This window comes from Hyperolius riggenbachi, chromosome 4 (genome assembly GCF_040937935.1).
Source record: "Hyperolius riggenbachi isolate aHypRig1 chromosome 4, aHypRig1.pri, whole genome shotgun sequence".
Lineage (NCBI taxonomy): Eukaryota > Metazoa > Chordata > Amphibia > Anura > Hyperoliidae > Hyperolius > Hyperolius riggenbachi.
The window spans coordinates 33253424-33266714 of record NC_090649.1 but is presented as its reverse complement, the minus strand read 5'-3'; the positions used below and the strand labels follow the sequence as shown (position 1 = coordinate 33266714).

Sequence of the window (13291 nt, the reverse complement as noted above, 5' to 3'; positions counted from 1 at the left end):
ACACAGCATCTCTGCCTGCACCCCATGTGACTGCCTGCCCGAAGACTAAGTCGCTACCCACACAGCATCTCTGCCTGCTGGCTGCTGCTTCCTGCCCCAAAACCAAGTCGGTCCCCACACAGCATCTCTGCCTGCAGGCTGCTTGACTGCCATCTCCACCACCACCAACAGTGTCCAGAACGCCAGGCGGATTCCTGAATTTTTAAGGCAGCTGCTAGAAGCAGCAGCTAACAAAAAGCCTAATTTTTCTGGCTGCACTGCGGCTGCAACAACAACAAAAGGCATGTACATGTGTAAATTCCCCTTCGTGGTCGTTACCTTGCCACGGTGAAGGGGCTTGCGTATCACAATGAAGCAATGACCTATATGAGTGTGTTGGGGGGCACACCCAAGATAATAAGGTCATTGCTTCATTGTGGACAGACCAAATTCGATCAGATGGACAGTCACTGTTGTTCTGTCATTGAGTTACCTCAGCACGACCATATGGGCTTGAAAACCGCCATCGCCTGCACTCTCGCCATCGTGCGCACCAGTCCAGCACGGCCATCACTACACAAACAACTGTTTGCGGTGCATTACACAGTGAGTTTGGTCTTTCGGTGTGAAGCAGTACTCTAATTACACTCCCTGCTGATCCATGTCTGCACACGCAAGATGTTTTCAAGCACTTTATGCCTCCAATTTAGGAATGCAATGTGATTTCTGTTCTTTAGGAAATATAACCCTTCTGTGCGTCAAATCCGTAATTTTCCCCGGGACTTTTGGCGTGTATCCAACTCTGCCATGCCCCCCTCCAGGGGTTACACCTCTTGAAACATCTTTTCCGTCACTTTTGTGGCCAGAAACAGTGTTTGTAGTTTTTCAAGTTTGCATGCCCATTAAAGTCTATTGCGGTTCACCTGGTTCGCGCGAACTCGAACTTTTGCGGAAGTTTGCGTTCGAGGTTTGCGAACCCAAAATCATAGGTTCAAGCCATCTCTAATTTTGGGTACCTGGAGTCGGAGTCGGTGGTTTCATAAACTGAGCAGTTGGAGTCGGAAGATTTTTGTACCAACTCCACAGCCCTGGTACAATCTTACTGAGTAATGGTGATCATAGTGTGGGACAGAGCCAATTATAGCCTTAGCCAACATTACTTTCCTCCAATGTGTTGACAGCTGAGATGTGATGCTGTCACTGTCAAAACTATACAATTCAGCAGTAAAATGAGAGCTATAGTTACAGCTGCTTTTAACTTAAAAAATAAATAAATAAAAATGAATTCACTTGTTTGACTTAATCTTTTTGATGTTTAATTAAAGTGGAGAATCTTGCGCTTAGAGGCCGTGCAACCATGTCATCTACATACATAAAGGATGGTCCATTAACTGCTGCCATACATGCAATAGACGGAAACCCGGATCCCGCCTACAATCACGGATCATGTTTCTCCACAGTAGAGCAAACTACTCCTTGGTGGAGAGTAGATTTACTGGAGAGCTACACAATATCCCATGTGGTCATCACCAGCAGAAGTGACTGTTGTCCTAATTATATGAACGGAGCTGAGATTCTTATCGGTGACTCCCTGAGTCATAATGGAAATAATAACCCAAGGTAGGTATTGATATATTTTGTTGTTGTAACATGCTGTGATCAATTTCAGACTGAGAAAGAAAATGTACTTAAAAATACTGGTGTCCAATAGGAATGAGCAAGCCAACCAATCTCATGGTGAATTGGGCTTTTGATAGCTTAGTAAGGATTTTGTGTTGCTTTAACCAATTAAAGGCATCCTGACTTATTAAAACGTCCTGTTTCAGCCTGTTAACGGCAACAGGATATTTTAATAAGTCACTCGCTCCTGCCACTGCTCCGCACGTGTGCGTGCCGCTCCTGCCGCCGTTTACTGTCGGGTCTCCGTGTTTCGTGATTGGGGAAGAGGACTGAGCGGTCCTCTTCCCAATCGCAATGCCTGGAGTGAATGGATGTGACACGATCAGTGGCCGTGTCCATTCACAAAACAGGATGCCGTCACAGTTTATTAAACTGTCAAAAAAATAAATTAAAAAAGTGTTCACTAGCGCCATCTTGTGTCCAAAAACTAAAATTACACATACAGGCACATACATACACATCCACTTATACACAATATTAATACAATTAATAACTTGCCTTCCAAAGCCCCCCCCCCCCCCCAAAGCAAAAAAAAAGCAAAAAAAAAAAACAGTTAAAACATATATATATATACAGTTAAAATATAGTATATATATATATGGTTGTTTTAAAGGCTCAGCTTTTATATTTTATTAGGGAATTTTACTATAATTTTACTACATAGGAGCTTGTAATTATGGACCAGACAAAAACAAAACAGATACATACATTGTGATAGGCAAAAATGTAAAGAAAAAAGTCCTCTCTCTTTTTGATAGCAAAAATTCCACACAATTAGTCGGGTGTCAAACACATCTGACTACCGTATATTACTATAATTCTTGGGTCTCCAACTAGTAATATAAACTGATATGGGGAAGAAAAAAGAAGGTAACATGAGACCTCAAGTTTAAAAAATAGAAAAACTTTATTGAGAAACCTTCAAAAACAGACACTGAATCACACTAATTAAAAGCACTAAAATCACAGGATTAGGGCTCACCAACATTCACTCTGGGATCTATTATTCACACCTTCACACACCAGCATGCATGTCACATAATTGTGTGGGACAGATTCCTTTTACCACATTACTTAACTGCATATAATCACTAAATTTGCAAAGGATTGTATACATAGATGGATGTGCACAATCCAATAATCTGAACTTAGTAAATTCATGTAGCTCACAAAAAAGCGCTAATCACAGCATGGTGGTCGGTTCAGTATAGTAAACCAGTCTTGTCACATTCAGTTGTTAGTAGGCATTTGGCTTAGCCAATGCACAGTTAGTTGCATGCAGACTTAGAACATAGTTCATTTCAAATTTAGTTAGGTTTAGCGTCTTGCATAATTGAGCTAGCAACCTTAGCTAAGCAGAGTGGCATAAAGCAGTTGTAATGGTGTAGGCAGCATGATTTAAACAAGGCAGTCCGTGATTGCTTGATCGGGCACCATAGCCCTACTTAATTCCACTCACCGCAATGCTAAGCTGCCAATTGTTGTTTGTTGTGAGTACTCACACATTTAGGTGCACTTGCTGGCTGTGGCCATGGAAGGGGATCCCCTGTGAATGGCCATCTCCATCCCGTGATCTATCCGCACTTCCATAGTTCCTTGGCGGAGATCAGTGTGGGACAAGGCTGTGGATAGGTTCGGCGTCCCTAGGCTCCGCCCACCTACATGTTTTGGCCAGTCATGGCCTTCCTCAGGGTGTAGGCGTGGCGGGGAAGTTTTCAACCACATATACAGGCCTCAAGGCGATCACCAGACTGCAGTGTCAGCGCCATCTTTGTTTCTGAAAAAACGGCCCATACCACGTATGGTTTACAGCAAAAGACCGAAGGAGACTCTAAATTGTTGTCAGATTTAATTTGTATTTGTATTTAGATCTTTGGGGCAATTATCCACTTTTATCTTATAGAGCTATTTTAGTTGTCACAAAGCAAGAGCCCGTATTTTAAAAATCACATATTTTTGTAGGATCACCACCAGGTTGCTAACACATACTAAGGACACTCACTAAGTTTATTTTCCAAATAGGTGACCTAAGCCCGTTTAAAAACGGGCTCTAGGTCTGTGTCGAATCCCCATCCCCATCCCCTCTCCTCCACTCCCCTCCCACCTCCCCTCCCCTTTCCTTCCACCTCCCCTCTCCTCTCACCTCCCCTCCCCTCCACTCCCCTCTCCTCCACTTCCCTACCACTCTCCGCCGCAGTGTCACCGTGCATGCACGCACCCGCTGCCCGCTGACCTGCCGCAGACCCGGCCGCCCGCCCAAGCGCACCGCTGACCCACCGCACGTCCGGCCGCCCACTGACCCCACCGCACGCCAGGCTGCCCGCTGACCCATCGCATGCCCCGCCGCTAGTCTGGCCACACGCTGACCCGCCGCACGCCCAGCCACCTGCTGACACGCCACAAGCCTGAGCAGCCCGCTGACACAAAGCACACCCGGCCGCCCGCTGACACGCCGCCCGCTCAGCTCCCTGGTCCCAGGCAATCTTTGTATAGCGTTGTCCGTGCTGTGTAGTGCGCACATGCGCACAACGGTTCAGCACGGACAATGCTACACAGGGACAGCGCATGGACACAGGGTTTTATTATATAGGATTCTCTAACAAGGAAAGCCCAGGTTATTAAAGCTATATGAGCTATAATTTCAAAGGATGTATGAGACAGAGATCCCATCTATCCACTATGCCCACAATAAAGATTGTATATATAATAGTAGAACACACCTCTCACTCTTCATTATTCAGACTACTAGTTCTTAAAGGAGACCAGACCTCACCCATCGTCACATATAGGATCATGAGAATAAAGGCTATTGTACTCGTCATTGCTACAATGTGCACCATGGTATCATCCGAAAAATCTTAGAACAGGCCAAACTCTGGCTAAGCTTTCCCTTAAACCATCCCAATGGGACCCAAATTGTGTCACAATTCTTTCTCTAGGGGCGGTGTTTGATCCATCTCCCTCTTTTGGGCCAAGGAGGGTTTTTCGATCATGATTTTTGGCTCTCTGCCAACATCTCCTCAGAACTCTATGGGAATACCCTCGCTCTCTTAACCGTGCATAGAGCTCCCTCGATTCCTTCTAAAACTCTTCCTCCTCAGAACAGTTCCTTCGCAAATGAAGGAACTGTCCGTATGGGATATTTTTCACCAGGTGACTAAGATGATGGCTGGTGGTGTGGAGAATCGTGTTTCCAGTAGTCGGTTTTCTGTATGTAGAGCTTATTAGAGAGTAATCCCTGATCACAATTTAAGATCCAGGAATCAGATCTCCTTTTCGTCATATTTTTATCATTTTTGTTTATTAACCCTATGAATTCACTCAATTCATCTCTGCTACTTCTCCACACCACCAGCACATCATCTATAAATCTTATCCAAATAGCGATGTGGCATTGGAATAACTCCATTACATATACATCCCATCTCTCCCAGTACCCAAGGTGGAGACAGGCAAATGATGGTGCACACGCCGCCCCCATCGATGTCCCGGTCACCTGGTGATAGAACCTACCTCTAAACAGAAAGAAATTTTCTCCCAAAACCAAACGTAAGAGGTCCACAATTAGTTGGTTATGTTCTACCAGCGCTGGATAGGTCTCCCCAAGGAAGAAGGAGACAGCCTCGAGGCCCGCCCGGTGGGGAATCGACGTGTATAACGACTCCAAGTCTATCCCCACCAGGAAGGCTTGAAACCTTGAATCCAGAGATGACTTTTAAGACATCCCTGGAAACCTGGACATGTGATGGGAGGTTTTGGACAAGGTGTTAAGCTTGGAGGTGTATTCTCCACAGTCAGCACACAACACATAAGCTGACGTGAAGGAGGTACACACACCAGCACAAGGAATCAGGATATCCCCAGTTTAGTGGAGGAGAGGACTGACTCCAATAGGAGATTGTGGTGCACAGAGCCGGTGCAGATCCGAACAGCCACAAACAATACTTTCGTGATAACGTCTCAGCGCAAAGTAGCGCTAAGCGCATAAACCAGGACTGAGGAGATCAGGACAGGTTGACAGAATGAACGCTTGCTTAACCAGCCACTACTCAGTGACAGAAAGCGTCCACAACAAGACAGACTGGAATGAGGCAGCCAATGCTTGCAGCGATGGCGTGCCTCACAAAGACAGGACAGGATAGTCAGGATATAGGAGGATCAAGATAGATGAACGTAACACAGACAAATATACAATAAGTATGTTTTCCTAGCGTATTACAATTACAGCTATCAATGAAACTATTTGTAACGTCTGACTAACATATGTATATATTGGCAATGAACCGATTTATGACATAAGCAGGAACACTGACTAGCACTGGAGCAATACAGGGAACAGGACTCAGAAGGATTCGCTATCTCTTCGCAGAGATGAACGCAATCCACAAACGGTAACAGGACAGGATTCAGAAGGATTCGTTATCTCCTCGCAGAGATGAACGCAATCCACAAACAGAACCAGGAGCAGGATACTAACTCAGCACGGGTGATCACGATACGCGCAACCTACCAAAACGTGCTGGAAGGCTGACTAACTGAACACAGGAAATAAACAGTTCGTGTACGTATATATCAGCGACACTGATGTATCAACGTAACACAAATACAAGGAAAATAACAAAATGTGCAAGTATGCGTATATATTGGCGATGAACCAATATATGACACAAGACCAGCAAAGTAACAACTTCTAGAAACAAGAGCAGAACTAGGAGGACTCGCTGACCCCTTCGCAGGAGTCAGCGCAGTCCACATGGACTAGGAACGAGGTGGGGCACGAGCAGAGTAACAGACAGAATCTGAGACTATGGTAGCCCATGAAGCATTGCAGGAAGCAGTTCTTTATACTGAGGTCATCCAATGGGAGCAGACCTGCAGATTCCCACAAAAGTGAATGGTAATTAATCACAGGCTGACAGCAGGAAAAGGCAGACAATGATATGCAGCCTGCATGAAAGGGATTGCCACCCCATTGCAGCAGACAATGTTTGTTTTCACAAAAGCATATTAAACTGACACTAACTTCAGAGCGACTGCAGATAGAGTCAGCAACTAGTTTGAGTGCAAACCAAACTATGCAAGCAAATGCATGTAATGACATCAAAAACTGCTTCTCTTCAGTCAAACTGCAGCCAACAATACATGCTGCAGACATGATCATAACACAAGGTTTTTTAATTTTCAACAAATTGACCAATTCGTTCAGTGGGTCCACCAATACCGGACACAATTGGATGACCGGGGGGTTTTCTTTGTTTTTATGCAACTTGGGGATAAAATACAGCGTTGGTCTTACATACTCATAGATTTTCATATATTCATACTCACCTTTAGAGATGGCCCGAACAGTTCGGCGGCGAACGGTTTCCCCGGCAAACTTCTGGGGTTCGCGTTCGCGGAGAACCGCAAACTTTTCCAGAAGTTCGGTTCAGAATCAATTTTATTTCGCCAAGTAAGTTTGCACCTACAAGGAATTTGTCTTGGCAGTTGTTAACAAACACAAACAAAAACAATACAAGGACAGACAGTGTGTATATTACAAGTCAAGGACATTTATGCAAGTATAGTGGCAGTAAGCAATGTGAGAATTGTTTGTTTACAGTTCTGTGCTGATTACTATCAAGTCCTAGCAGCTCTAACGCGGTTCAGCATTAAGTATGGATACCGCTTGAGGAAAAAAGCTGTTCTTGTGTCTGGAGGTTTTGGTAGGGATTGACCGGAATCTTACTCCTGAAGGCATGCGCTGGAAGATGGAGTGAGCTGGGTGAGAGGGGTCAGAGGCAATTTTGGTTGCTCTCTTTCTGCACCTGCTAGCGTAAAGATCCTGCAGGGAAGGTAAGCTACAGCCAATTATCCTTTCCGCTGTTCGGGTGATGCGCTGCAGCCTCCCCTTTTCTGATCATTTCTAATAGACCAGATAATGTATCAAATGTGCAGGTTCAAGAACATTTGGGAAATAGTGATCACAACATGATAACGTTTGATCTGGTGACTGATAGGCCACGGGGCAGCGGGACCACTAAAACTATGAATTTTAGAAAAGCAGAGTTCAATCAAATTAGGCAGGCACTAAGTTTGGTGAACTGGGATAATGTACTACAAGGGGAGGACACTGAAGAGAAATGGCAAGCTTTTAAACTTATTCTCAATCAATATTGTATTATGTATATCCCATATGGAAACAAAATGTCTTGGAATAAAAAAAAGGCCTCTATGGATGAATAGAAAGGTTAGGGATAAAATGAAGAGGAAAAGGAATGCCTATAAGGTCCTAAAACAGGAGGGGACCCACGCTGCACTAAGCAATTATTGCAATGCTTTCTTTGCTTCTGTCTTCACAAAGGAAACGGCACTGTTGCAAATTACAGAGGCAGAAGAGTCTCAATCTTCTAACTGTAATATTAAATACTTAACGCAGGAAGAAGTGAAGGCAAGACTAAATAAATTAAAAATAGACAAGGCACCTGGCCAGGATGGCATGCATCCTCGGGTCCTAAGGGAATTAAGTTCAGTTATAGATAAACCCCTTTATCTTATCTTTTGTGACTCTCTTTCAACTGGCAGAGCCCCAGTGGATTGGAGTACAGCCCACGTTTTCCCATTATTTAAGAAGGGCAAAAAATCAGATCCAGGAAATTATAGACCTGTAAGATTAACATCAGTTGTATGCAAACTATTTAAGGGGTTACTAAGAGATACTATACATGACTTCATAGTAGAAAATAATCTTATTTCTCAGCATCAACATAGGTTTACTAAAGACAGGTCCTGTTTGACTAACACGCTCAGCTTTTATGAGGTAGTGAATGCTAATATGGATATTGGGAATGCTGTAGATGTGATATACTTGGACTTTGCAAAGGCCTTCGACACTGTTCCCCACAAAAGTCTGCTGCAAAAGATGAGGATGCAAGGACTGGGGAAGAGTCTGTGTGCATGGATAGGGAACTGGCTAATGGACAGAAAACAAAGAGTTGTGGTCAATGGTTCGTACTCAAAATGGGAGACTGTTAGCAGTGGGGTCCCACAGGGGTCTGTACTGGGTCCAGTGCTCTTCAATTTATTTATTAATGACCTAGTAGATGCAGTAGTGAGCAATGTTGCTGTTTTTGCAGATGATACAAAATTGTGCAGAATCATCAACTCTCAGGAAGATAGTGTCATATTGCAACAGGATCTGGATAGGATGGCTATGTGGGCACATAAATGGCAGATGAAATTCAATGTTGAAAAATGTAAAGTCTGTCGAAGAAACCGCAAATGCCGTACAGTCTGTTGCCTCCCGGGTGCTCGGGTTCGGCATGTAGCGGAAAGAATTGACAGATTACTGGGTGGGGCTGGGGAAGACCCGGCTGTCATGGTACACATTGGCACCAATGACAAAGTTAGTGGGAGATGGAAGGTCCTCAAAAAGGATTTTCAGGTACTTGGAGATAAACTTAAAGCAAGGACCTCCAAGGTGGTGTTTTCTGAAATACTGCCAGTGCCACGTGCTACATCTGAGAGACAGTGGGAGCTTAGGGAGTTAAATAAGTGGCTGAGAAATTGGTGTAGGAAGGAAGGGTTTGGGTTCCTGGAGAACTGGGCAGACTTTGCAGTCGGCTACAGGTTCTACAGCAGGGATGGGCTGCACCTTAATGGGGAGGGTGCAGCTGCATTGGGGGAGAAGATGGCTAAACGGTTGGAGGAGATTTTAAACTAGGATCTGGGGGGAGGCGGGAGGATAAAGTCTCAATACGTAGACAAGATGAGGTAAAAAGACAGTGGGAACCTATCATTATGGAGGGTGGAGAGGGGGGTGGGGACAGTGTAAAGATTAAGGAGGTTGGTAAAAATTCAAGTAGCCAATTTCATGTAAACAAAATTGGTAAATGTGGCGGTAAAAATATAAAGTGCATGGTAACCAATGCTCGGAGCCTTGCAAATAAAATAGACGAACTAGAGTTCATTCTGAATGACAAAGGCTATGACATTGTGGGAATAACCGAGACGTGGATGGATGAAAGCCATGACTGGATAGCTAATTTAAAAGTATACAATGTGTTTAGGAGGGATAGAACAGGGAAAAAAGGTGGAGGGGTTTGTCTCTTTGTTAAGAATTCTCTTACAGCTGTCCTCAACGATGAGATGGAGGAAGATTGCGAAGATGTGGAGTCCGTTTGGGTAAATATTCATGGTGGAAATAAAAGTTGCCAATTGCTTATTGGGGTATGCTACAGGCCACCTCTTATTAATGAAGCTGCAGAACTGCGATTACTACAGCAGATTGAAAAAGCTGCAGGTAAAAATGAGGTCATAATTATGGGCGACTTCAACTTTCCAGACATTGACTGGAGTATTGAGGCTACCCATTCTGGTAAAAGCAGCAGATTTCTGGCAGCACTACAGGACAATTACTTGACTCAAATAGTAACTGAACCAACTAGGGGGAATGCGTTGCTGGGTCTGATCATTTCTAATAGACCAGATAATGTATCAAATGTGCAGGTTCAAGAACATTTGGGAAATAGTGATCACAACATGATAACGTTTGATCTGGTGACTGATAGGCCACGGGGCAGCGGGACCACTAAAACTATGAATTTTAGAAAAGCAAAGTTCACTCAAATTAGGCAGGCACTAAGTTTGGTGAACTGGGATAATGTACTACAAGGGGAGGACACTGAAGGGAAATGGCAAGCTTTTAAACTTATACTCAATCAATACTGTATTATGTATATCCCATATGGAAACAAAATGTCTAGGAATAAAAAAAGGCCTCTATGGATGAATAGAAAGGTTAAAGATAAAATGAAGAGGAAAAATAATGCCTATAAGGTCTTAAAACAGGAGGGGACCGAGGCTGCACTAAGCAATTATAAGGAGTGCAATAAAAATTGTAAAAAAGAAATTAGGCAGGCAAAGATTGAAGCTGAAAAACAAATCGCTAAGGATATCAAATCTAACCCAAAAAGTTTTACAAGTACATTAACTCTAAAAAAAGAAAGGTTGACTATATAGGACTCCTAAAGGATGAGGATGGGAACTCAATGGTGGATGACCAAGGTAAGGCAGAGTTATTAAATGCTTTCTTTGCTTCTGTATTCACAAAAGAAACAGCACTGTTGCAAACTACAGAGGCAGAAGAGTCTCAATCTTCTAACTGTAATATTAAATACTTAACGCAGGAAGAAGTGAAGGCAAGACTAAATAAATTAAAAATAGACAAGGCACCTGGCCAGGATGGCATGCATCCTCCGTTCCTAAGGGAATTAAGTTCAGTTATAGATAAACCCCTTTATCTTATCTTTTGTGACTCTCTTGCAACTGGCAGAGTCCCAGTGGATTGGCGTACAGCCCACGTTTTCCTATTATTTAAGAAGGGCAAAAAATCTGATCCAGGAAATTATAGACCTGTAAGTTTAACATCAGTTGTATGCAAACCATTTGAGGGGTTACTAAGAGATACTATACATGACTTCATAGTAGAAAATAATCTTATTTCTCAGCATCAACATGGGTTTACTAAAGACAGGTCCTGTTTGACTAACATGCTCAGCTTTTATGAGGTAGTGAATGCTAATATGGATATTGGGAATGCTGTAGATGTGATATACTTGGACTTTGCAAAGGCCTTCGACACTGTTCCCCACAAAAGTCTGGTGCAAAAGTTGAGGATGCAAGGACTGGGGAAGAGTCTGTGTTCATGGATAGGAAACTGGCTAATGGACAGAAAACAAAGAGTTGTGGTCAATGGATCGTACTCAAAATGGGAGACTGTTAGCAGTGGGGTCCCACAGGGGTCTGTTCTGGGTCCAGTGCTCTTCAATTTATTTATTAATGATCTAGTAGATGCAGTAGTGAGCAATGTTGCTATTTTTGCAGATGATACAAAATTGTGCAGAATCATCAACTCTCAGGAAGATAGTGTCATATTGCAACAGGATCTGGATAGGATGGCTATATGGGCACATACATGGCAGATGAAATTCAATGTTGACAAATGTAAGGTCATGCATTTTGGACGTACTAATGGTCTAGCACCATACAAAATAAATGGGATACAGTTAGGGACATCAAACTTGGAGAAGGACTTAGGAGTACTCATTGACAACAAGTTAAATAATCGTACTCAATGCCAAGCAGCTGCAGCTAAAGCTAACAGAATTTTGGGATGCATTAAAAGGGAAATAAAAACTCGAGATGCTAGCATAATATTGCCCCTGTTTAACTCTCTAGTAAGGCCACATCTGGAATATGGAATTCAGTTCTGGGCACCACATTACAAAAAAGATATTGCAGTTTTAGAGCAGGTGCAGAGACGAGCAACAAAATTGATGCGTGGGATGGAAGGTCTCACTTATCGAGAAAGGTTAGATAAACTGGGTTTATTTAGTCTAGAGAAAAGACGCCTTAGAGGGGATCTAATTAGCATGTATAAATACATCAGAGGGCAATATAATACCTTGGCGGATGAGCTTTTTGTCCCTAGGCCTTCTCAAAGGACTAGAGGACATGATCTGCGCATGGAGGAAAAACGTTTTAACCATTTATTTAGGAAAGGGTTCCTTACAGTACGAGTGATTAAGATGTGGAATGCATTGCCACAGGAAGTCGTTATGGCAAACTCTATACCTGCATTTAAAGGGGGCTTAGATGCTTTCCTTGCGTTGAAAGACATCCATGGCTACAATTACTAGGTAATGCCTAATGATGTTGATCCAGGGATTTTATCTGATTGCCATCTGGAGTCGGGAAGGAATTTTTCCCTTTAGGGGCTAATTGGACCATGCCTTGTAAGGGTTTTTTCGCCTTCCTCTGGATCAACAGGGATATGTGAGGGAGCAGGCTGGTGTTGTACTTTATACTGGTTGAACTCGATGGACGTATGTCTTTTTTCAACCAAAATAACTATGTAACTATGTAACTAATTTTGATCGTACCAATGGTCTAGCACCATACAAAATAAATGGGATACAGTTAGGGATATCAAACTTGGAGAAGGACTTAGTAGTACACATCGACAACAAGTTAAATAATCGTACTCAATGCCAAGCCGCTGCAGCTAAAGCTAACAAAATTTTGGGATGCATTAAAAGGGAAATAAAAACTCGAGATGCTAGCATAATATTGCCCCTGTTTAACTCTCTAGTAAGGCCACATCTGGAATATGGAATTCAGTTCTGAGCACCACATTACAAAAAAGATACTGCAGTTTTAGAGTAGGTGCAGAGACGAGCAACAAAATTGATATGTGGGATGGAAGGTCTCGCTTACCAAGAAAGGTTAGATAAACTGGGTTTATTTAGTCTAGAGAAAAGACGCCTTAGAGGAGATCTAATTAACATGTATAAATACATCAGAGGGCAATATAATAGCTTGGCGGATGAGCTTTTTGTCCCTAGGCCTTCTCAAAGGACTAGAGGACATGATCTGCGCATGGAGGAAAAACGTTTTAGCCATTTATTTAGGAAAGGGTTCTTTACAGTAAGAGTGATTAAGATGTGGAATGCATTGCCACAGGAAGTCGTTATGGCAAACTCTATACCTGCATTTAAAGGGGGCTTAGATGCTTTCCTTGTGTTGAAAGACATCCATGGCTACAATTACTAGGTAATGCCTAATGATGTTGATCCAGGGATTTTTATCTGAT

At 43.1% G+C, this 13291-nt stretch overlaps 1 protein-coding gene across 1 annotated transcript in view; it reads left to right on the top strand.

The window, feature by feature from the left end:
- The window catches only part of LOC137571158 (fucolectin-like), a 74347-nt gene that overhangs the window by 37034 nt on the left and 24022 nt on the right, over positions 1-13291 (top strand). The window contains exon 3 of the mRNA XM_068279936.1: positions 1305-1599. Coding sequence (XP_068136037.1) covers positions 1305-1599 — 295 coding nt within the window. The remainder of the gene's footprint in view (positions 1-1304; positions 1600-13291) is intronic.